Consider the following 25,359-nt stretch of genomic DNA (forward strand, 5'->3'; position numbering starts at 1 on the left):
ATTTCTCAACGATAGAATCATTCAGCAGATTCCATGTTAGGGGGTTATAGTACCTCAAAATTGGTTCACACGGCTGAAACTTTGCATGCCCTCCTTCTATATAGCTACAAACACCACCTGCAAATATCACGCCCATTGAGCAAGTGGTTCAAAAGTTGACATTCTTAGGTAATGTCCCCCCTTAATGCAGTTCAAGGGACATCTCGTAGATGGCGCCAGCACGCCAGTTTTCTTTCGCCGTAGGAGATCGCAAGAATGCAAGTGCGTGAATGGGTCTTCAGATAGGAGTGAAAAAGGGCCCTCACCTTCGTCCACCCTCCTGAGAAGCACCATCGGGATCGGGTGTGCCATTTTACTCTCCCGGCTGTTCACGGACACCCAGATGCTCCAGTCCTTGGTCTTGTCTGTGCACTTGGGTGTCCAGTTGCCCTGCTCCAGCTTGTAGGGCGGGGCGTCGCAGGTGTCGCTGCTGCGCTGCTGCAGGGCGCTGTTCCGAGCGGCGGCGGTCCGCCAGTGCACCCTCGGACGTCCCCACAGGCTGCGCCGCAACTTGGATGCACCGGACTGGGTCTTCCTCGGCATGTAGTCCTCATCATATTCTTGGGAACGCAGGTCGTAAAGAGAAAGCGAGAGGCCGACGAGAAATGACAACGAATTAAGTCTGTAATCAGCAACTGGACAGGATGAATAACAGGGAAGGGACAGGAATGCCTTTGTTCTAATTTCATTCTGCCATTTGTGAAAAAAAAAAATGGTTCCTATGCCGGAGAGAAAAGGAATGATCTTTGCCTGAACAGCGTCTTAAGAAACAAAGAGGCAAGATATAATTCTTGTCATTCAAGACGACGCTACTGTAAAATACCCAGCATGCGCCCGCGTAACATTAAGCCCCCACCTCCTACTTTTGAAACACTTCCAAGAAACCAGAGGACATACCGTATTTACTCGCATAATGAACACACTTTTTGTCACGACAAATTGACACATATTTGGGGGGAGGCGGGGGGGGGGGGGGGCATTCATTACACGGGGTAAAATTTTTGCATTGCACACTTCGTGCAAATGTCATATTAGGTGCCAATATGACATGGTAGGTACTGTGGCACGTCTCCACTGATGGAGGCGCACCCAGGGCTGGTCGGAGGCGCGCCACAGTAACCATGCTCTATACAAATTGCAAACCTTTTTAGGGCACTTTTGTAGTGCAAAAGCGCCCTCCGAGACTCACTCAGCACGGAAAGCAGTGCGACCCGTTCTTAGGTGATAGATATTGACAATATTTGGCCACGCGCTCAGGTATATACCGCGACTATGCGCATAGGAACTCCTACGAAGTCCGACCGCCGACGCCTGAGGCCGGCTTGCACGGATCAAGTTCTGTTCACAGAGACGGCTGTTACCAGGAGCTACCAGACCCTCTCAACCTATCACGCAGCGTGTACCTCACTGCACCATTTTATTATGGATTCAATAAACGCATTTACGTATCTGAAATTAGGCCTAACCACTTTTCACTGTCCGAAAGCGGACCACAGACGACGGCGTGTTCGCTGACATCAATGCATCCGATAGGTGAAGAACGTCCGGTGCTGGGCAATTCCTTGAGCCAAGCTTTGCCAAGTGTGCGCGCCGCTCGGTTTCACAGTTGATCGCTACCACAACTACGCACTTGCAGTCATTACGAGAGCGGCATGGCTTGGTTTGGCTTGGCTTGGCCTGACCGCTTGGCGGCAAAAGAAAATTGGCTTGGTGGCTGGCTAAATTGGATGCAAATTCGAGACTTGCGGAACCAAAAATTAAAAATGTATTCATTACGCTATGAGAAAAAAAGAAGTCTGAATACTTTTTTTGTTTTGGGGGGGGGGGGGGGGGGAGTTTATTATGAGAGTAAATACAGTATTAAATGCTCACACCCCTACTTCAAACAAGTTTGAAGATATGCAAGCCACACATCAAGCACCGTCGTCGTGGGCGGCTGTTATCTGACCAACCGGCGGACTGCTTGGGCATAGCACGGGTCACAGGTGAAACAGCGAAGCAGGAGAAAGGGGGCAAGGGGGTGCAGAGTCGAAAGGAGGTAGGAACTGGTAGTGATAGATGAGTTGCTCTTTTGTTACAACTCGAAACAGTCATTCGAAGGATTTAATGACAAAGACCAAATAGTGCGTAATTAGCCACATTTTCTCAATAAGCTATTTACTCATACAATGAATGCCACAGTCATCAATATTGATTTCTTTTCTCACGCAGCCTCCAACTGACCTGCCGAGCAGCCAGGCCAATCCAGGCCAGGCCAGGCCAAGTCAGGCCAAATCAAGCGTGGCAGCACGCGAGCAATTGTGGAAGCAACCAACAGTGTAGTCGCGTGGTGCGCACGGAAACCCAAAACTAGGTTTGATCTCCCAAAATATTCTTTCTGTCAGATATGTTATTGTCAATGAACACAATGTTCATTGACATTAACATATCTGCGGAATGTTTTTGGACAGTGAAACCGTGAAAGTTGTTAGGCCTAGGAGTGGTCGTGTCGCTTTGTGCCGAGTGTTGCCGACGCAAAAACTGAGCCGGGCATCGTAGGGCACTTTGTCTTTAACGGAAATAATGCTGACGCACTGTTTTTACGCATTGGTGAGCTCGACTAGCTTAGCAAGTGATGGCCACTCCGAATTCCTTTGCTGGATCAAGCAAGGACACACACGATCGTGAGCACCTTACACATTTTCGCCCTTGGACCTAGAAAGCCCATACCATGATGGCCATTCCACGATTATTTCCCAATTTTTGGTGGGCGCTTGCTCGGTATTTTACGGTAAGCTGACCCAATGAGTAGTACTAAAAATAATGCTTTCATGTCGTCTTGACGTAAACTCTTAATTGTACTTAAAGGAGCTGTGCAATGATTTTAACGTTGAAAGAATTTGCATCTTCTACTTTTGACATTGTTCATCGTGTCACAAAGGACAGAAAACACACCCCCTTCCTTCAAAATGTTGCGATTCCGCCGCATAATCGCGAGGCAAAAGTTAGATTATTTTCTGACCTGCAGCCGCAAGGGGCAGCCATGAGAACCATGCGGCATGACGTCACTGGGGGTCTTGTAGAAAGATAGCAAGTTGGGCGAATACCTGCTCGATAAAAGGTAACTTTTCTATAAATCTTGTCATTCCAACATAAATATAACTGCGTCAGAAACCTGGTATCATCGACAAAAATTTTATTATAGGTAGTTTTAGTAGCGCCACCTATCCTAGGTCCACAAAACCGTCAGCTCTATCTGCTACCGCAAACAGCCGTCGGACGCCGGAGGGGGACGGGGGCAGAGCCGGACGGGGATGGCCGGACCCCGATGAGACTTTCCTCCTTTCACCATGTTGTTTGTGCTGCGCCAGCATGTGGTCACACGGTTGCGAGTGGATCAGTTCTCACTGCTCACTGATGGCTCTAGAGAAAGAGCTTCACTGGAACCCCGCGCTACACCCATTGACGTCACAGCACACGTGACTCGGAAGATGGTGAAGGAGTTGAGAGGTGCCGAAAACCTCAATCTTTGTCCATTTTTAAAATAAAGACTAGGACATGCAGGGAAAAGCAATTTTTTGTTCTTTACTTCAGAAAGGTCGAGACACCAACTCCCAGATTATTTAAGCAAAGCACTGAAATTGTTGCACAGCTCCTTTAAATTCACTGCGCTTTTTTGCCCCCCAAAATTGCTTCCATTTTCTGTGTTCAAAGCTCACTTTCCAGTGTGCTCTACAGGCCTGAACTCATACTTATTGTCTAACCCAAGGGTGTGAGTGAGCTGGTACAAGTCAAACAGACTAAAAAGAAGGTAACAACTCGACCAAATGAGGAATGTACATAGGAGGATGACTGGGTAAGTACCAAAGGTCCTTTTAAGATCAAAATCAAGATCAAAGGTTACAAAAATCTAAAACATTCCCAACTTAACCTCAAATTGTTCACATCTCTAGTTGCAGCGTGCGATGTGGCAAAACAGAGAAATTCTTTTTGTAATTACTAGCTCTACACCTGGTTCCCAGTAGGACCCCACAAATCCAATCAATCAACTAGTTACGGTATTTTGCAACTTGGAAACTGTCAGATGAAAGTAAGGCAGCTCTGAATCTGATTACCGCAAAATATGAAGCGTGCGACCGTGTCACATTAGGCACCCACCCTTTACGTAAACATTTCAGAAATCATTAAAGAACGCAATAAGCACCCACTCCCCTATTTCAAGATAGTTCAAAAATATAGAAAAGACACATCGAGTGCCCAGCTGCCGTGATCGGCCCTTATATCCACAATTGGCGGACAGCACTGGCAAAGCACAGGTGACGTGGCTTTAGTGACTAAGACTAGATGGTGCATAATCTCTTTTTTTTTTTTTCTCAATAATTTATTTACAGTATTTACTTGCATAATGAACGCACCCCCCACAAAGGGCATCAATAATTTGACTTTTGTGCATAAATGCAAAAAGTTTACCCGCGTAATGAACACCTCCCCTTTAAGATATGTGTCAATTTAAAAAAAAAAAAAAGTGTTCATTATGCGAGTAAATACAGCACTCGCATAACAAATGCAGCCCCCAAGTCAGTTAAGTCACCAGCGACCAGGCCAAGCCACGACAAACTAAGCTTGTCAGCACACATGTGTCAGTTATGGCTGCAAGTGGTAAGGTGCGTAAGCGATCAACAACATAATCGCGAGGCAAGAGTGGCCAACATATTTCGTCCATCGGATGTATTGATGTCAACGAACATGCCGTGACCTGTGGTCTGTTTTTGGATGGTCAGATCATGCAAGTGGTTAGGCCTAAGGACAGTCGCCATGCCATTTTTCAATTTTTCATGCCGAGTGCCACAGACGTGAAAACTGCGTAGAGTGCCATAAAGTGATTTTTTATTGGCGAAAAGGATGCAGAAGTTCTGCTTTCATGCGTTGGCGCTCTCGGCTAGCATGGCAAACGACGGCCATTACAAGTTCAGTGGTCGGACCAAGCAAAGGCCCACCCGACCGTGTGCTCCTTCTGAATTATCACTCATAGACCTAGCAAGTGCCCATCCCCCAGCTTTCCATGATTATCTCCCAATCTTAAGAGGGTGCTTGCCCAGTATATTACGGTAAGTAAGATCAGGCAACTACCGTGAGATACTGTGCAAGCACTCACTTCGTTCAGCGCCCATTACTAACGTGTTCCAAGCTTGGGAACTCCGCGGACTATACATAAAGCGCCCCATTTGACTGTATAATTGCCCCTGTCTAGATTAATCCCGTTTTCAGTGAAGGTGGAATGAGCACTCCCCCGGTGTGTTTTTGGTAGTAGACAAGATTATCAAAATTTGTATGAAACTGCTAAGGCATACCATATTTTGAGCAAGTCTTCTTCGGTTTCAGGTGCCACAGCAGTCCAGAACTAGATCCCTTCCTTGAGAAATCTGAAAAAAGAAAGGATCACAAGCTCAAAATGTACACTGAAGGCCGTCAGCTACCCAAGCCACTCACACCAGTTTTCTTAAACATGGGTTATGCAACACATGTGTGGATAGGTCCTTGCCAGTAAGAAAGCTAGAAATGAATGAAGGGGTGAGAAGACAGCTGGCTTCACAAGAAGGTTCCACATACCTCAGGCACAACTGCAGTTTACAATTGAATATGAGAGAACCCTCTTTCCTACAACTTTACTGTGAAACCTTTGATGAGAAAAATTCTTCTTTGCATAATTCAAAAAGCTATGTTTTTTTAGCTTTCAAGCAGGTTGAAGCTGCTGCTTTTGTTTATGACTACAAGTCTATCTTAATTTATGAATGAAAACTTTTATCCATTAATAAGTTAAATAAATTTAATAATATACAAAAGCCAGGAAAACTAAAGGACTGAAATAAAAAAGTACTTCACAGTATGAAAATTCTTTAATGATGTGTGGTGTGATTTTCCCCTTCAAGTTCAAAAACTTGCTCATAAAACGAGACAAAAAACAGGTATCTATGCCACCCCTGCTTGATGCTCCAATTAAACAGTTCACCTTTTTTAGTAAATATGCTGACATAACTAAACTACTTTGGATGGTCAAATTAGGTTGACAACCAATGGATGAGGACTCACCATCAGCCTCATAGAGTGACATGGTCACGGGCCTTTGCCGGCTTTCTCTGCTTCGAAGGTTTCTGTAGACCTCACATGCATAGGTGAGCTTGCCTTCTTTCAAATGCCCTTTTTTGAAAAGGTAGCGGTACATCGCCTGGACCCTGTGCAGCGGTACATGATGGTTCTTCAGGTATTCGGTCATCACCTTATCCTTGAGCACTGCCAAGGACCGGGCCGACTTGCCCTTGCGCATCTTCTTCAGCTGTTCCCCAGAGCTCGGGAGCAGGTCAAGCCCAGTCAAGAAGGAGGCCTTCGAGTCTCCGGATTCCTTCCCGGTGGCCTTTCTGTACGCGGACAGCTGCCAGGCTGGGCTCGAGCCACTGCTGCTGGCACCCTTCTTGATGATTAGGATGAGGGGGCTCTTTGCAGGAGGGTCCTTGAGTCCCCTGGCTATGCAGCTGGCATTGACAACCTTGGACTCGGCTGGGGTGCTCGACTCTTGGCAAACGGCAAGATCACTGGTCCCCATGTCTTCAAAGTCGGGCACAACAATGGGATAGGCCACATCCGAGCCTTCACGCACGAGCTGGGGAGTCCAAGAGTGCTGGGTGGTACTACTTCCATTTAGAGCTTCCAACTCGAGAAATGTTCTCTTTACTTCAGACTCATTTGAAATGTCTATCCACTCGGAGAGGCCCTTATTCGCTATGTCCTCCATAGAGAGTGGTTCGAGGATGCTTTCACCAAAGTACTTGACCAAATAGTTGAGATCTTTAATTAGCAAATCATCCAGGTTTATGAAGTCCACCTTGAGGCCTGAGGGCACCTGAAGACAGCCGACGTCCCATGGTAGAACTTCTGTCACAACCGGAGAAATTCCCTCCACGTCACTGTCTCTAAAACTAGACTGCTTCGTCACAGGCTGCTTTGTAACGGATTGCTTTGTCACAGACTGCTTCGCCACGAACTGCTTCGTCGTACACTGCTTCATCGAAGACTGCTCCGTCACACCCGAATCACGATTGGCATCGGTCGGGCTCTCCGTTAAATCTATGAGTATTACCCTTGAATTTTTAGCAGACTCCCCTTCCGTGTTTTCGGCGACGGGCTTTGGTGCAGTTGTCTTTGAAGGTCCCAGGATCCTGGCGTCCGGTTGTGGCACCACCTTATTGGCGGGTGTGACTGTGTCAGTGCCGACGCCACCAGACAGTCTCGACTGTTCGAGGGAGATGGTCGAACCCTGAATGGCGGCCTTTAAAATAGAGCAGTCTTTAACAACCTCTTTGGGTAGTATTGGTCTCGGCAGTGGCCTGGGCCTAACTTGGGGAAGAACAACGGCCAAATTTTTTTTGTTAGCATGCGCTTCACTCGCAGCTACGACGGCATTGTCCGGAAGCCTAAGCTTGGTGATGTGGATACTTCGAGTTTCCGGTTTAGTGCCGGCACTTGGCAAGACATTTGGGCTAGCAGAGATGGCGGTTACGACCGGCGACACCGATGGTCTATTCAGCTGCACTGCAGAACTTACTGGCGGCGCTGCACTTCCTTCTTTACCCTTTGACTGCAGATTGTATGGTACAAATGTCCCGCTAGATGTAACCTTGTACGTATTTGCAGCTGTATCTCTACCTCCCTCCATGGCCTTAAAAGCTAAAGGTGCCGTCCGCTGTTTGGGTGGAGCTTCGAGTGAACGTACGGTCACAGTTCCACCCGAAGTTTTCAGTACTCTCACTTCGGAGCCAGGGCCCAGCTGTATTGGAAGTGCATTTCCATCGCTGTTATGGCTTAGGCTATGAGGAGCGCCACCAGTCTTTACGGTTTTTACGGGGGCAATGCCAGTCGCTGGGTGCATGCCAGCCGAAGCACTCAGTCGACGGCGAAGGAGGGAGCCCGTGAACAGAGGAAACCGGCGGTGTATATCGGTTCTTGCGTCCAACGAGGGTTGTGCAGCAGGTTCGGGGAGATCCCTTGGGACGGACACCACCGGCGCGGACACTTTTGAGAATGAGGAAGTGCTGTTGGGTGTCACGGCATGGAACTGGGCTTGTGTCATGCTTGGTGAAGCTGCGGAAAACGAAATTAATGGATACTTTTAGGTGCGCAATTCCTTTTGAAATTGCGAGCTCGTGAAGTTGTAGATCTTTAATTTCAAGCTAAAAGTGATGCCTAGCATGTTGACAATGCCTTACAAAATGTGGTTACTGTCTACTAACATGACAGTTTCAAACTGGCATGCCTGCAAAAAAAAAAAAAATTGGAAAAAAGATTAGAATTATTGTTTCTTTCTTTACTGAGATGCTCTTGCATATCTCCAAACCACATTTGTATTATCCATACTCCATTTCACTTTATGTCTGACCGCAGTGGACACTATAAGCTGTCCCCGCCAATCCACGTGAACGCAGCACATGCTATGCTCTCCGCGTATCAGGTAACACTCACACGGCCCTAGACTGGCTTCGATGGCTCGTAGCATCCACTACGGCCATGCGTAAGGTGGGACGGAGTATAGGACAACTCCTTTCATGAGAACTGGTGAAGGCGAGTGGGTTGAACATGAATACATAAAACTGAAAGAATAAAACACAGAGGAAGTGAAAGAAAGTGGTTGTCCTGTGCTTGTCCTCTGTGTTTTATTCTTTTAATTTTATGTTTTCATCAGAAGAAACCTGATTTAGGCGCAACTTTTTTAAATGTCGGCTTGTGTAGCCTATTAATCCGTGGAATGTAATAATAACCCAAATTCGGCAGTTGAGAGCCGCAGTAGTTAGCAGTTTTTCCTTGGCTTGCCCACCATGAATTAGTCTGTCTCAAGTCACAATGACAAATTTTGATGGGAAAATATAGCCAATGTATATTTTCCTCTCTTTCTATATCAAGATACATCAAGATACATAATTCTTTCTATATGAAGATACTTGTTCTACCCTAAGAAATAAGTTGTTTCTTCAGTTTATGTTCTCCTAAAGTCATATTTTAGGAAGAAACAAAAAGATCTAGACAACAAAGCACACAGCTTCATACTGCCATTAAACCGATGTCAAACAGAGTCTAACAATATTTTCTTTGCTGAGCAAGGGGCAAGAAATACGATGCTGTTTCTATGCAGCACTTCAGCATAACCTGGCCTGCAAATGGCAGAAGGCTTCTACCAATTGCCAGGCTAGGCTGAAGCTACGGCTTCCGTGAGACAATTACAGCACAGGAGTAGGGCACAAAGTAAAACCCAACTGTGAAGTGAAGAACTGTCAGATCAAAGGGAAGGCTTTTCAGCCCCCCCCCCCCCCCCCCCCCCGCTCCCCTTCCCTTCAAAACACAAACCTGCATTTGGACCCCCCCTTCCCCCTCTATTTCTCCCCCGAAAATAATTCCTGGATACGCCACTGTCACATGCCCCACTTCAACAGTCACCCCAAGCAAAGCACAGCCCGAGCAGTGCTTTGCTCGGGCTGTGGCTTCTACGGTTTGGAGAAAACAGCCTGAATTTGGGGAAGAAACAGAGAAAACGGGAGAGATGAGGTGTCTCGTCTCTCCTGTCTTCCTGTAGGGAAGAAACATAGAGAGAAAACAGGAGAGGACAGCCGTCTCATCTCATCTATCCTGTTTTTCTCCATACATTTGTTTTTCTCTACGTCTCTTCCCTAAGTTCAGGATGTTTTTCCAAGTATGTACCAACATGCTCAACTCATCATCGTTTCTACAGTTTGTTGGCTTCTGATGATAAAGAACTAAGTTCAACAAGTTGGTTGCGTGCATCATGACACAGAATCACAGACTGATGAAGAACACTTTCAGTCCCATCACAAGGCTCCACAATTTCAAGGTTTTAACAGGACTGAAGGTGTGATTGCAAGAGCAACAAAAGTGGCATGAACTGTCAGCCGATTGCTTCACCGAATTTTTGTTGACTGTAGTGTGCGTCAGTTCATGTTCTGTTAGGAGGCAAGAAGATCATGGCACCACTTTCTCCTGATGATGAAAGCATGTTGGAAAACATCTATCAATTGACATGCAAGTTTGCAGCTTGCGTCAAATACCCAGTTATCAGTTTAAAAAACAATATATAGTATACAATGCTTCCAATGTTCAAAAGGAGCAGTGTGTTCTGAAAATGAACAGTGTATGGCTTGTCATTAAAATTATTATGAATCCACCACCTCTGGGAAGTAATAAAAACAACACACGGCATGCTTTAAAAGTTTGCTATACCAACCCCAAGTCCTGCAAACACTTGAATGAAGGTTCAATATAAGTGTAAAAATAAGGAATGTTAACTTCTAAAATTTTTGTTCTAAGGTGGTTCTGCACAAGGAAAAACACAAACCTTCCTCACTCGATCTGCAGGATCGCAATTATCAATATTACTTTACAATTTTATGTGTGCATGGTCAGTGTCAAAAGAAAATCTGAGAGGGACCATAATGGCAAAAAGCAATTTCCACAAGCCTTCCCAAACCTTACCCGAATGTACGACGCTGTGTCTGCGATTCTCCCTTTTGTTTCAGTTGTTGGCTCGCATGTTTGTTAAAATAATTAGTTAGTCTTTCCATAGTTTCCATATGTATGATAGCTAACAATCTTGTGTAACTTCAGTGGTGGTGGCTTGATGATACCGTCCTTGTGTGCAAAGGGCTGTATTGCTCAATGAGCTCGCACACCTTGAGCATTGGGCAGAAGTATCTGTGCGCTTAAAGTGGCATGCAATGGTTGCCAAAAGTCCATTTTCAATGTCAGGGACACTGGCGTTCGGAGGTTGTTTTGTCTCATTCAGTATTATTTGGTAGCAAATAGGTGTCACATTCAGGTTCACGGGATAAAAATATGCAAGGATTCATCTCTAGCTTGTTTCTTTGAAAATAACCTCTTCAGACTCACTTAAATGGACAATAGAAAATACGACAATCAGAAGAAGCCATGGTACTGACCTGTTGCAATGTTAAGTCTTATTTTGCTGGGCACATCTCCACTCATCTTTACCTGAAAACACACACACACAAAAAAGGATTATTGTGCGTTTTTTGTAATATCAAAAAAATTTTTGATAGAAGCTTATTTATGGGGAGGCACTCCCTTGCAGGGTCTACTTTTTAAGTATTTGTGCCAGGTCAATGAAATTTTTAGGGTATGTTAAACATCAAAACTTAGGAGGCTACGCCAACTTTCAACCCAAAAGGTTTATTTTCTGACAAGTTACAGCCTTATTCGTTGAAAAAAATGTACATGTAGCCGTGCCAAAGGAAAAAAACTATCGTTTCAAAATATGAATTAAAAGGCACAATTTCTTTGTTGGGATATAACGCTGAATGACTAAACTAATCGGTAGTAGGCTTGAAATAATTTTTAAGGCCATATTTCATGTGAAAATTAACTTTCATAATGGTATGAATTTTTAATTTTTTTCTGGTTTCACAAACGTCAACATTTTTGTGTGAAGAAATAACAATTTGCAAAAAGTAAGCACATAGCCGAGTTCTCCAGTAAATTTCATGCCAAAAAAGCCATACATTAGACTTGGGGGCGCTTAACTCATCGAACGATAGTTTTAGAGCTGTGAAAAAATAGTGAAAACATGAAGCTGAGAAAAACGGGTTTGAAAGTTCAAACAGTGTTTTAGTTAAGATGGGGCTTGCCATTTTATCTAAAATGCTCCAGGGGCATATGTCACTCCTTCCTCTGCACGGTCCCTCTGTGCCTTGGCCACAGCTTCCATCTTCCTTTTTTTGTGGGACATCTTGGAGGACTCGAGCGCTTTCACTTGGGCCTTCGCAACCTTCATCTTGGTGGCCCTCTCTCCGTATGACGCTTGGTAGCTCCCTGGCTGTATGCCTATTTCCAACAGAGCTTCCTAAATCGCTAGGACAAGCCACGTCACGTGGCTCGTCCTAGCGAATCAGAGCTCTTGTTTCGCCAGCTTGAGCAATAAGAGCGTGCACAGCTATGTTTTCGACGGGGGTTTACGGCCTGTGAGCGCGATATTGCAAACAATGCTGCGAACAGAACGAAAGAGGGCGAGACGCTCATTCCAACGAGGGGGGCCTGTCCATGCTAGTCCTAAGAAACGCGGAGGGAGCGCGCTTTGAAAATGGCACATTTTCGTAATCGGCCGCGTCATCGGCGTGCAAGTGCGGCCGCCAGCACGTCGAAAATAATTTATTTCGGAGTAAATACTTTACTTACAGGAATAAAATTTTTGGACAGCATTTTTTATGAGTTGTAAAAGCTGGTCAGCCTATTTTCCAAATATGTGACTTTTTTGAAAAAATCGCGATTCCTAGGCCGTGTCTCCCCTTATGCAAGTGAGTCAACCAAAACTGGACACTCTATGAATTAGGTAGGAGGCACACAAAAAGTTTTGAGGGTTTGATCACATGTGCAACCAAGCTCCGTCCCAGTGGACAGCATTTTCTTTAGTGGTTAAAGATGCACTGAAATGGTTTCTGAGGTTGTTGTTTTCTGGTGGTAACGCGATCTATGCGTTGAAAGCATCCCAAAAATAAAAAAACTTAGTCGTGAGTGTCCTATTCCGTTAAAAAAATGTTAAAAAATCGCAGACACGCTTTTTCTCAGAGCAAATTCTCTGAGTAACGCAAACAGATCAGCAGAGCGGTTCTGGATCCGAAGTAGCCCCAAGTTGCCGCTGCCTCAGACGAACTATGTTTCAGCAGCTGTTTGCGCATGCACGTGATGGACATTCACATGATGACGCCATTAGAATTAGAAACGCTTTGCCGGACAAGACCGTTTATACTCCAACGTTCACGAAAGCAATGCGAGCCAGCGCAAAACAACGTGGCAACCGTCTGGTCTAGCGTAGCATATTTCCGTTTCCTGGTCGGTACAAATCATGCGATCAGTGTGTGGTTCGTCCATGCCGTGTGGTCATGCTTCGAAGCAGCGATCTGGGGCAGTGGTTAGCAGTTTGAAAACAAAAAAATTATGGGGCTAACGAGAGCACATAAGCATTTATTTTCTCCGAAATCTCACACAAATATTGAAGGGAAGACACAAAGTCCCAATAGTGTCTGTCGAAGCCACAACTTCGACGGAGTCGTCAAATCGACTCCGGTGAATCCGCCAGGATACTTTGATAGAAGCGATGCACTCAATATTCCACAGCGTCCTCTTTCTGACAGATGGCCAGTGTGATATAATTAATTGCTATCCTTTCACATTGACTCAAGAAACTACTGCAGAAGACAGCGCATGATACAAACAATACAGGATTCAGACCCATTTTCATAGCCTACCACTACTATTGTTTAGAAACTAAGACACCCCAGCTGAAAATTTCTGGCCGGCTAAATAGCAGATGTTTCACCAAGTTGGCCGTTCCTGTAGATTCGACGCTGCTTGTTGTTTCAATCGGGAACGGTTTTCGATGCATCTTTGAGTTTCCAGCTTTTGCCGGCACAATGTGCATGTGAGTCCGGCGCGTTAGGCCTACGAAATGTTTCGGGGGGAGTGCATTTTCGGAGCAGTCCACCCAGTCAATCGCATGAACGATAAATATGCGCACCAATTAGGAACACAATAACAGTACATGACACACGGCAAGAATGGAGGTTCAGATCACAGAAATCAGTGCCTCAACACGCTCCGAATGGACCCGACATCCAAATTCTTGAATGGGGTGCTCACGCGAGGGTTTCTGGGAAAGCCACCGTGGTTACTGTTGTTTACTCAGGAAGTTGTCTACTGTAACGAGAAATCAATTCATTTATTACGGTCGATGGACTTCTATGCCCTGTTTTGGGTCTGCCGGAGCTTTTTTTTTAAATTTTATCCGTCATGTATATTTTTTGTATCCGGTGTGAGGTTTGCTTTTCAGTCGTGAGCTACGCCGATTCACGCTGGGCTACACAGCGGCAAGTCGCGTTGTGCATAATGCTGGAGTAAAGACTCCCGTCCCTTTCGCAGCCAGCATCGGCCAACGCAATCGGGCACGTGCGCTCGACATTATGACGCACGGTCCCGACGAACCTTCATGACCCGCTGCAGCTAGGTGGCGTAAGCTACCACCCGTTATAAAAAAATATGATCGACATACATGGATTCATCCATTTATCCGACGGAGTCGGGTGGACATATCACTCTGGGTCCAGCGAAAAGAGAGGAAAAATATGTAGTTTGCTGATTTCAAAGTGAAATTTCAGTATTACTTCTTTTGCACCATTAACATTTTTCAACTTTGTCAAAATGCAATGCGCAACACACTGAAGACTAGGTATAATAATAACAATCGTAATTTACATTGGTCCAGAAAAAAAAAGAATGAAAATAGAACGCAAGGGAAAAGTGTGTATATGTTTTCTAATGTTGTGAGAACAGTAGGCAGTATCGTAATTCTATAACTAGATATAGATGTTAACTGACACCTATTACACAAGATAATACCAAAAAAACAATCTTTTTAAAAAAGCACTTTTGTGCACCTTTAAATAACACGTCGGCCATGACTTGTTTGTTCATTGCAGCGCCTCTGATAGTTGTTATAGCGACTACCAAGGTGAGAATGTTAAGGAAGAGCTTCACATGTCCTGCCTCTATTGCGAGCTTTCTACTTCCGACAATGATTCGGCATCCTGTCACCTCGAGCAAGCGCGTTTGCCGCCAAAGCAGGGCGGAAGTCAGGGAGCCAATGCTGGAGGTGCGATGTTCAAAAGACACGCCTAGCCATTCTCACTCTGTAAGCGACTATACTCAACAATAATATTGTGTCCTTTGAGGTATTTTCTCCTCTCTGGGAGGCCGAGTCCTCGTCTGTAAAGAGCCAATGGACTCCCAACAGCCTTAGAAAAAGTAAGGCAGCTATTGCTACAACTAGCCGACGACGCTGCAGCACATGAGAGCTGCAGACGCACCCGGAGCAATCCTCTAATCAGAGTTCGGCGTCTTACGTCATTGCAACTCGCTGCACAAGGAACCACAAACTTGCTCACATTATTTAAGGAAATCTTCATATCTAAGGAAGATAAGTGAAGGAACTATAAAACAATTCCAGTCTGGAAACAAAAATAAAAACTTGTTAACTTTTAATAAGTATGGACTAGAATTATTCGTAATAATTAAGGAACTCACTCATTTTTATCTCGACATGCTAGTGGATGTAGAAAACATTAAATGAATCAAGCAGCATTAACCACCTCAGTCAGGTCCAGAACAAGTAGCTTTCAATAAATACTGCCCAGAATTAATATTTGATATTTATCATATTTAAGGCACTCATTCATGTTTTCGAAAACATAAAATAAATGGAGCAGCATGAACTTCCCGAGCTCAATCTAGCAGCATGTGCATCAGAACCTCATGACTGAATTACCAATGTTTGGAGTGCTTGCTGTCGTTACAATTTAGTGATTTCCGTCACTGCACATAGTGATCCTGGACCCAAACATTCGTTGACACGCTGAATGCACCCGTGCTAAAGCTGAGTTGCAATGCAGTCTATCCAGTCCACGAGCTTCAATCAGCAACAGCGCTTTTGACGACACCGTTAAAAGCACAGGCTTAGATGGGTTTGAAAATAGCCCCCTGCAAACTAGATACAAACCTTCTGTGTTTCTAAGTGGTACCCCACAAAGGGGAAAACCCACAACGTCGGGAATGGGTTTGCATTTTAAGGCCGTAGGAACATGATCATGTATTCCAAACCCTTTTAAAAGATAGAATATGCATACTTGCTTTCAGATAATTACCAAATAAATAAAGAAATGCCCGAAGCATTTTATGCGCGCCTGTGTTAGCCAGCCATTCGTGACGAGCTTAGAACAGGTAGTTTTGGCCAGAGGGGCCACAATGTTGCAAATAAAACGGCAAAAAAAAAAAAAGTATGGTATATTAAAATATGCATTTTTGGTAGAGCAATAAACAAAACCCCTAAACACGCCGATTATGGTAATAGGCAGTTTTAGCACAGCGTTACCGCAGGATATACCGTTGTCTACCGTGAGCAAGGCAACACTCCTGGCACGCGCTGAAAATTGTGCTTCAAAGGCGCAGCGCGAGCCTCCGGTTGTAATGCTTAACCGCACGGTAGCCTGCGGTAACAAGCTTCCTATCAATAACCATAGAGCAGTTTGGTAACGTGTTGCAATACACTAAAACCGAGACGATGAGCAGTGAGTTGCGAGCCTGTGACACGAAGGCATCGATACTGTGAACGCTGCTCTTCCGAAGCTGACGGTCACCGTGCGCGGCTCACTTTTGACAGCACTAAAGGCCAGGCAAGGCGCAAACACGATATCTTCATCACCCTCAAAAATATTCTACCACAAACAGTGACGTGGCCGTTGCACAACGCACTCACCCACCACAAAGCTTTGCAAGCCGAGGTTTCTGCAACTTTTCAATATCAGCATGGTCATTTTGCTAATCCGCATGAACATCTCAGTCGCCTGTTATATGATCCTGACCTAACCACTTCGCGTTTGCAAACAAATCATTTTTAGCGCACTGACCAGCGTCAGCGAGCAGGCGCAAGGGAAACCCTGGAAAATCTATCCCCGTCTCTTCCGCCATCTTGGAACTACCGCCCCGCTATGGTGGCTAGAAGGGGAGGTGGAAGCATTGGCTGCTGCGGAGTGTAGCGGCGGATCATGCTAGCAGCGGTGGCGCTGCTGTCGACACTTAGATGGGTCGGCTTGCCGGGCGACCGCCCGCGAACGCGCTGCAAGGCCGGCGGTTCGGACTTTGTTGGTGGCATTTCATACGCACAAGAAGCACATTTGGTATTTGTGGGACATTTGTTTGTTACATTGATAGCAAAGTGCTATTTGTGAATGAGTACACACAAAACAAAAATAACGCTGAGGACATGCAAGCGTACAGTGCATCAAGCATGATCGGTTTTCCTCGCGCGCCCACACTGCCTAAAGGTAAAGCATTTTTTTTTACGCCGTATATGCGCCCATTTTCACGAGAATCATGTCATGTCTGAAACTCAGTGTTTGTTTTGGCACGTGCATTCGGCATGGCGGCGTGGCGCGCGACGTTATACTTCGTGCACGCGCGCGAATGAAGTGCAAAGCAAGGCACGCGCCAGTAGCTCTGTCGGCTTAGACAGCGTTGCACACTATATGTGAAGTAAGAAAAGAAGAAAAAAAAGAGAGACTCGCAATGTTCAAGGATAAGAGAAATAATAAGACAAACCATTACATAAACACCAAGAAAATGATTAGATAAACAATGACAGCAAATATGAGAGACAGCACGCTCACGCGAAATACGGATTCACCTCTTGAACAAGAGTCACTTTCTCTTTTTTTTTTTAATAGTTGCTAATATATTAACACGTGAACATACAGTCAGTTGATGCTCATTTTCTGAAAAGCTAGCCTCTCATATTGCTGATAAGGTGTGCCAACATACCTACTAAGGGACATAGTATATAATTTGAGAGTCACTGCTTGATGAGACGGAACAGCTGTGATCGTCAAAGATATCGCATGACACGAGTAGTTCGAGTAGTTCGTGCACTTCATTCAGACATCCAATGTCCATGAGCTCATCAAGCTTCTTCTGACTTTATTTTGGGTTCTTACTGGTTCCATTTAGTAGGCTTTTTATCACTGCGGGCGAGACATTCCCATTTGCAGGGGGCTTTGCTAAACTGCAAAAAGCAAGACAGTTTGCTGAAAGCAAGACCTGTGTTGGAGTTGGATGATCATTACTCCCAGACATTTGCCTTTGACGTTGCTGTGTGAGCCAAAAACTCCCAGGATCTGCTGGAAATCCCCTGAGAACGGTTGGAATAATACAACCAGACCATGGTCACATGTCTCCGTGCTTTGATCCACAGAAGTGTATGCACCCAGGTGAACAAAGCCCCTGATAAACCCACTGCTCGTCACTTTGAGGTTTTCCGAAAGCTTCATCTTATCTATCAAGAGGCCTCCGCGCCTCTGAAACGCGTCCATGGTTTTGGTCTTTTCCGCAATTGCGGCGAACACGTCGTCATTACACCTAAAACTGCTTTTGTAGTTTTTGACATAGTTCCGCAAGCAGCTCTTGCTGGGAGCACCATTATTTTGTGCTTACGGATGTGCTCGTATAACTTGGGGCTTTTGATTCTCGTCAATATGCACTCCAACACCCACTCCTGGCTGTACCCCATTCCTTGCGTTCCTTTTCTTTTTGATGCTTGAAAGAAGGTTTCAACTTGTTGCCGCTGCTTTTGTGGCAGCCCGGAGAGACTTGCTTTGAGGTTCGACGCAGAAATACAAGAATTTTCTTCCTTCATTCTTTCAAGCGTTGTCTTCGTGTTACCGACCTTCGCCTTTTCACGACGCAACTACCTGGCACACTTCATCAGCTTTTTTGAAGCGCTGAGAGCAGGAGTCAAGCTTGCTTTCTTTCTTTCTTTTGTAGGACGCTCGGTTCACGAGAAGCTTCCTAAAATATCTGCATTGAATACATGGCCTTTGGTCTTGGGATACTCCAGGACAGCTGGTCCTGTGCACTTTGCTCCCATGCACTCTGTGCTTTGTCAGACCTGAGCTCTGACGTTGCGCTTCTGGAACGGAACTTTCCTCAAACGCGGAGCATGCAATCATTTGGTCGATTGAATGGAGTACACTTTTTACAGACTGGGCGTTAAATACGTCTAATGTCTCAAGTGAAACGCCTTGCACAAACACGGAGCAGTGATAATGTACATCATCCGCCGAACAGAGCACCAGCTTTTTAAAGCATACACTGTCAGCCGCTTGAGCACAGACACTAAATGCGATGGCCTTCGGTGCTTCTGCGAGCAGGTGTCTTGACCAATAACCACTGGGAAGCTTCTCGTCTTTTAGGTAATCTAGTTTTTCCAGCGTGCAGGCGCTGGAAGTCGCTGCGCCGTCCGCCGTGAAGCTGGAGCCGTCGTCGTCACACGAAGCAGCTTCACATGTCGGGCCGTCACTCGCCTTTCTCCTTTTCCCAGCAACTTCCCCACTTGAGGTTCTCGACTGCCGCTTTTTGGGCAGCTTCTTCGACAGATATTCCGGGACGTTCGGAAACAGCGTCGGTATTGCGTCCTCGCTGAGGCAAGGCCGCCGCGAGGAATCTTGACGACTTCTTTATTTACGACGTGGGTGTAGTGTCGCACGACGAATCTGGGTTCGAAGTGTAACTCACAGACCACCGATGTTTTCTCCAGAGGCTTGTCTGCACGCGGAATGGCTCGCTGCCATGCTCGTAGCCGTTCCTCGTCGTCTGGTACGGCGAAAACCGAAGCCTTGCTGCCCTTCTTCCTGGCGGAAACGTACCCCGTCGTGCAACCGGGAGCAAAGCAGTGTGTTTGACGCTTGGGAGGTTAGTCCATTCTCACTTGAGTTGTGAGGACGCATGAAAGTGACTTTGGACTTGCTCTGGACGAAATAGGCACGACAAATGCAGTTCAGAATCGCAACAAGTCGCAGCGTTGCCGCTCGAAACAAATGTAAGAAGCTACGCGCGCGCCACCTATCGTTAGCATGAATAACTGATACACGCCCCGCCGTTTGCTGCCCGCCGTGAAGCTCCCACCTCCCTTTCTAGCCACGATAGCCCCGCCACCTATAGGGTGTTGGAGTTGCGAATAGCAGCTGCACTCCTGGAAACGACCAGCGTTTTCAAGACTTAATGTGTTTGAGATGAGAACTCGAACATATCTGCTAACAGGAATACCAGGGCTCACCTCTGTCTGGTCAACAAACCCAAAAGGAGATTTCTCGTAACGCCATGCTCACGAAGCGTGCCATGTACCCAGATGTTCTTGAATGCAATCTGCAAACAATGTACCAGAGAGGTGCCGAATTAGGGTATAAAAGAACACTATTACAAGATCCCAAACTCTGTGCTTCTGGGAAGCAACAAAGTCGCAACATAATACATGGTTAAAGTCAGCGAGCAACGTCAGGAAACTGTAGTGTAGAAGAATACAGGAGACAGGATAGACGCTGAACTCACAACTTAATATTTTATTCAGAAGAGAAGAAAGAAAATTACATATGACTAGGGTGAGTACTTTCCGGTGTTTATTTGTGAGAAAAATCGGCGGATGTTTTTCGGTGTTTATTTATTTTCGAAACACCGGTGTATTTCGGTGGAACGTCTCACAACGAGGCTAAAATCGGTGATTATCGGTGGAAAAATATGCGATTCATCACAAACAGAGAATTCCAATTTTATTCACATATTTCGTACACTTGTTCTCGAGGAAGCATCTATTTCTCACACTTGGTTATTATAGTAGATGCAAGCATACTTCGAGAGGCTTGCATCGGTCATGGCAGCACGTTCCTTGCGGTTCACAACCTGCAATTTTGAAAACGCTCGCTCCACATTTGCGCTGGACACAGGAAATCCTAAAATGTCCAGCGAGGCTTGGGACAGTAGTGGCCAGTCAGGTAAATGAAGGTTCCAAAATAACACTGGATCAACGGTGCTAGTCACAGCATACTGGCGGTAACAAAGAAACTCTGATTCTAGGTCACTCAGCTTGCGCTCGTCTCGGAGGACCAGTCGATAAATGCTCTCATAAGGCACGAATCCCTCTGGCAGCTCTACTTTTATGCACGGATTAACAATTTGCACGCGGAACCAGAACGACGATTCATCCATGAAATCTAAGTCATCAGAGATGTTTCGGGAAACAGTCCTAAACCACTTGCTTTGAATCATCTGATAGTAGGCAGAGAAGGAATCAACAAGCTTTAACCTTAGAGCCTCTTCAGTCATGTTCAAAAGTAGGTCAACACTGCCATAGCTTTCTGTTGGCATGCTATTCCATCTTTTCAACAAAGCTGCAAGTTTTACCCCGAGAAGAGAATACACCTCGTGCACCAAGGTTTTCTCGGACTCAAGAACCTTCATGATAGCGAGTAACGAACTCGATGTCTCGTGAATGAAAGTCATCTTAATGAGAAGTTCCTGTGAAGACTCGGGATCTGAGACAAGCACTCTGAGTTTCCTGCACTTCTCGCCAACTGCATCACTACTTTTCAGAAAGGACAAAATTGGGCGCCAGTAATGCAACACGTCAGCGAGTGCCTCGTAAAAAGAAAACCACCGTGAGGGGCTCACAGTGGAGAGGCACTTCGGCTCAAGATTTATGGAGTGACAAAGCACGTTGAACTTACGCCGTATCTCTCGCGAACTTTTCAGGAGGGCAGGGAAGTGGATGACAAAGTCCTGAACAACCCCGAACTCAACCAGTTTCATGCCTTCGTTGAGAGTGACGTTGAGAAGATGACAAGGGTCCTTAAAGTGCAGTGCTATAAAGTCAGGTTGAGAGAGCTGAAGGTCTCTGTGCAGCTTATGCATATACGATGCCGAGTCTGAGGAAAGGGCGCACTCATCGCGAAAACTCTTCCCAAGCTTCCCCAGAACTTCTTGAACGAGCACCCCAACGGCAACGGCGTTGCACTGCTGGAGCACTTGGAGATCTGCCATAAAAGTCTTTCGTTGGAGAAGCTCGAAATCAAAGAATGTTACGAGCACGGCAACCGCTGGTCGGCCACGGAGTTCTGGTGTCTCGTCGACTGTGAGAGAAATAGGACGATTCTTGCACTGTTCCTGAACCTTAGACAAATCCCTTGCGAATACGTCGGGTAAGTACTTGCGGTACATCATGGCAGCAGACGGCATTGTACGGGCTGCGGGGCACATATCTCGGAAGAGTTTTCCAAGGGGTCCATCAGTCTTCTTGAGAGAGATGCCAGCCTTGCAGAGAGCTCTGCAGAATTTGTGAGCCACGTCGTCGGCATCATCTTTCTTCCTTGAGACGCGTGTGATGCATTCCTCCAAAGAGCTTTGGTGGGGTACCTGAGCACTCCCGGCTGAAACGAGAAAAAATTACAAATTATGGAAACGTTTCAAGACACGATATGCTCTCATAAAAGTGAGACATTGCGGTAGTTTTTCTCATTGTAAACGAAATGAGAACACGGGAAAAAATTACTTACATGGATCAAGACGTGGTTTCTTGAGCTGGACGTGACGCTTGGATGTTATGTGCTCGGTGATCCTTGTAGCCCCTTTTCCATCTTTGAGGCTTACCGTGATTCTGCAGTACTTGCAGACCATGGACAAAGGGTCCGTACACGTGTCGAAATCTGGATACTCCTTAGCGTAGTCATCCGGAGCTTTCCGCTTGCGTCCCATCCTGGTGGCCTTCTACTCCGCGTGACGACGATGATTGAAGTGTTCGATGAAGGGAAGCAAGTCTCACGTTGGGATAACCCGCAGACGCGGGACGGACGCGCCTTCTCAAACACGACTGTAAATTTTTTTACAAAACGGTCCTTTTATGTACAGCGAAAAACCCCCAAGCCAACAGAACCCTTTTTCCGTTTCTCCAAAAGCCCGTTGAAACTAACCAGATAACAATGAACGCATTTCAGTTCTCAAAGGTCAGTAGCCCTGTACGACACGGATGTTGGCAGTGTCTTCCAGGAACCACAGCAACCTCTGAATACATGCTTGCACCGACATCACTTAGCCAGACACAATGGGGAAAGGGCACGTGAAAGCGTACCCTCCACTGCGTTAATTTTTCCACAAAAGGGGGCTATGAGAGACACAATGGGGGAAAGGCATGTGAGTGCTTAGCTTCGACTGCGTTAACTTGACGCTTTTGACCCCCACAAAGGAGGGCGGACTGACGCCACAGGATCCACGAGATAGATAACACGTTGGACAAACCTCTACGTGGAAAGGATTTCGCTAGGTCGGAAACATGCAACGACCGGTGTTTTTCGGTTTTAACCTGGGCGAAAATATCCAACCACCGGTGTTTTTCGGTTTTAACCGATTTTGTATTTTCGTCACCGACGGATGTTTATCGGTGTTTTTCGGTTAAAACCGGAAAATACACACCCTACATATGACCAAACATGCACATGCTCATGGCACGAGACGTATAGGGTGCAGGGCAATGGCTTTTGCACACCGAAGCGTTTAAAAACAAAACTTCCTTTTCAGATAGTCGCTGAAGGATGGCCGACCCAGTGCTCCCCAAGACCTTGTATCATATATGCCTCGTAAATTTCTCTGGCGAGTTTTTCTTACATCGACCTATGATAGCGGTGCTAAACAGATTTGGAGTACGAGTACAGGCTATCATATGTCGATATAAGGAAAAACTGTACAGAGAAATTTATGAGGCGTATATTATACAAGGTCTGGAGGAGCACTGCATCAGCCATCCTTCTGTTACTCTATCTGAAAAGGAAGTTTGTTTTTAAACACTTTGATGTCCAAAAGCCATTGCCCCGCGCCCTAGAGTTCTCGCGCCATTAGCACGTGCCTCTTCAGTTATATGTAATTTGCTTTCTTTTCCTCCGGGTGAAATATTGAGTTGCAAATTCAGCGTCTACCCTGTCTCCTGTATTCTTCTACAGTTTCCTCACGTTGCTCGCTGACTTTAACCATGTATAATGCTTACCAACTAGCACAGCTCACCAACCTTCTACAGTTCGGAACATAACCCGCCAATTCGAGCGCTCGTTCGTAAACGGAGTTATTGTTTAAAACGGGATGCACCTCACGCTCGTGGGTTGCAAGCTGCGCTCATCTTAATACGAAGCGGAGTACAGAGAGAGGCTTCCCACACATAGCTGTAAATATGAACTCTGTGTTGCGACGGTGCTCCACGTTGCGCGCCCTTCGTTGCGATCTTCAAGCACGAGCGCTCGTGCAGAGAAGCTGATTACCGCGTCCCGGAATGCACGCATTTGCGAACATTTGTACGCACTCGGAAAAAAAAAGCCGCTCATGAGATTCTGCTTTGTTGCGCGGCAATGTCGAACTTGCAAGGCGCTCATGACGGTGCCGGAGATTGGGGTTTTCCTCAGGAAAATGCCCGCGCTCGGTTCAATGCACGCACTTCTATGCCACGCATTCAGAGTGCTAAGCATACTTTTCATGCGCCTGGCGTATTCTCTAATCGACCTACTCGAATTTCGGTTCGCAATGCGGTCGAACAAATCGTTAGTGAGCAGTTTTGATTAGACGAACATTCCAGACCACTCGCGAATTTACAAGCACACGTTCCCCCGCCCCAATTTGCAAGAAGATGTCCCAATAACGAGTATCCAGTACATACAGTACACTGGAGGTCAGTAGAGCTTGTTAAATCGGTTGTTTTGGATAGGACCCAGACAATTAAAAATGCGGGCAACTCTACCTCGAGGCAAAGGACCTCATCACATCTGTAACAAGGAAAGGCCTAGTTATCCGCACCAAAATCTTGCGCTTCGAAAGAGAGTCCACTGGGAAGGCGGTTTAGTTCTGGCCATGTCAGCTGATCGAAACATGCGTAAACAATTAACTGTGTTAAAAATAAACTTACGCACTAAACAAGGTCACTGCTACTTGCAGGGCGCCTTGTCTCCGGTCGACGCCGCCAGCGGCTTGTCTTCCAAAGAATAGCTGAAGTGGTTGGATGAGACGTACCTAGATGGCGCCACGGGTACCATGCGACGCTTAATAGCTCGTATACGTTGCCCTCGGCACGACCGCCCTTGTAACCGAGGTAGCCGTGATTTACATAGCTTTTTCTTGTATAAGTAAATACTTCTTTTTATTTTATTTTTATTTTCGATATTAAACGCATGCTGATTTGATTCGTGCAGTTTAGCTAACAAGTGAACAGGCCAGCAACCCTCTACGGGACTACAGGTTTTACTTGAGCTAGTTGGTACGTACTTGAATATGGTCAGCTGAACAATTACAAATTAGAAAAAACCGTGAGAGGAAATACATACACACCGCTGTGTACGTATTTACATACACAGCGGTGTGTATGTAAATACACAATTACAAATTAGAAAAAACCGTGAGAGGAAATACATACTCAGCGGTGTGTATGTATTTCCTCCCACGGTTTTCTCTACGGGACGTCCCGTAGGAGGTGTTGAACTTGCTGCTACCGACATGTCGACGACACCGGCCCGATTTATTTGTACAATCTCATTTTCATTTGCATTATTATTATTTTAGTTTCCTGTTTTTGTGATTAATAGTTTTTATTAAGTTCGACTTCACCGGGCGTATTTTACCAGTGAGCTTTTTGTTTTTGCATTTGTTTTGTTTTATTGCTATATTTGTATTTGTTTATGGCCGTGGCGTGTGCTCAACCCCTTTTTCTACAGTTGTGTGCACCCTGCATACAGCTACTGTATTATTAGAGATAAAAATTCCCGTTATTAGGGTTAGGACGAGCTGCCTGGCGCAGCTCGGCTCCAACCCCCCCCCCCCCCCCTTTCCCCCCAAAGGAAAAAAACAACGTTATTAGTAATTTTTATA

The 25,359-nt window shown here is 45.8% G+C and overlaps 1 protein-coding gene across 3 annotated transcripts in view; it reads right to left on the reverse strand.

The window, feature by feature from the left end:
- The window catches only part of LOC8027016, a 56,273-nt gene that overhangs the window by 28,546 nt on the left and 2,368 nt on the right, over positions 1-25,359 (reverse strand). The window contains exons 2-7 of one of the 3 annotated variants that reach the window (XM_042288804.1): positions 24,404-24,507; positions 19,748-19,836; positions 11,016-11,067; positions 6,109-8,154; positions 5,370-5,441; positions 306-599 (exon numbers count right to left, since the gene is read on the reverse strand). In XM_042288804.1, coding sequence (XP_042144738.1) covers positions 306-599; positions 5,370-5,441; positions 6,109-8,154; positions 11,016-11,061 — 2,458 coding nt within the window. In that variant the 5' untranslated portion in view covers positions 11,062-11,067; positions 19,748-19,836; positions 24,404-24,507. Of the gene's footprint in view, positions 1-305; positions 600-5,369; positions 5,442-6,108; positions 8,155-11,015; positions 11,068-13,681; positions 13,952-19,747; positions 19,837-24,238; positions 24,508-25,359 lie in introns of those variants that run through there. The other 2 variants (XM_040208649.3, XM_040208650.3) reach the window with 2 other exon arrangements.

Source organism: Ixodes scapularis, unplaced genomic scaffold (assembly GCF_016920785.2).
Source record: "Ixodes scapularis isolate PalLabHiFi unplaced genomic scaffold, ASM1692078v2 PGA_scaffold0__279_contigs__length_252992795, whole genome shotgun sequence".
Classification (NCBI taxonomy): Eukaryota; Metazoa; Arthropoda; class Arachnida; order Ixodida; family Ixodidae; genus Ixodes; species Ixodes scapularis.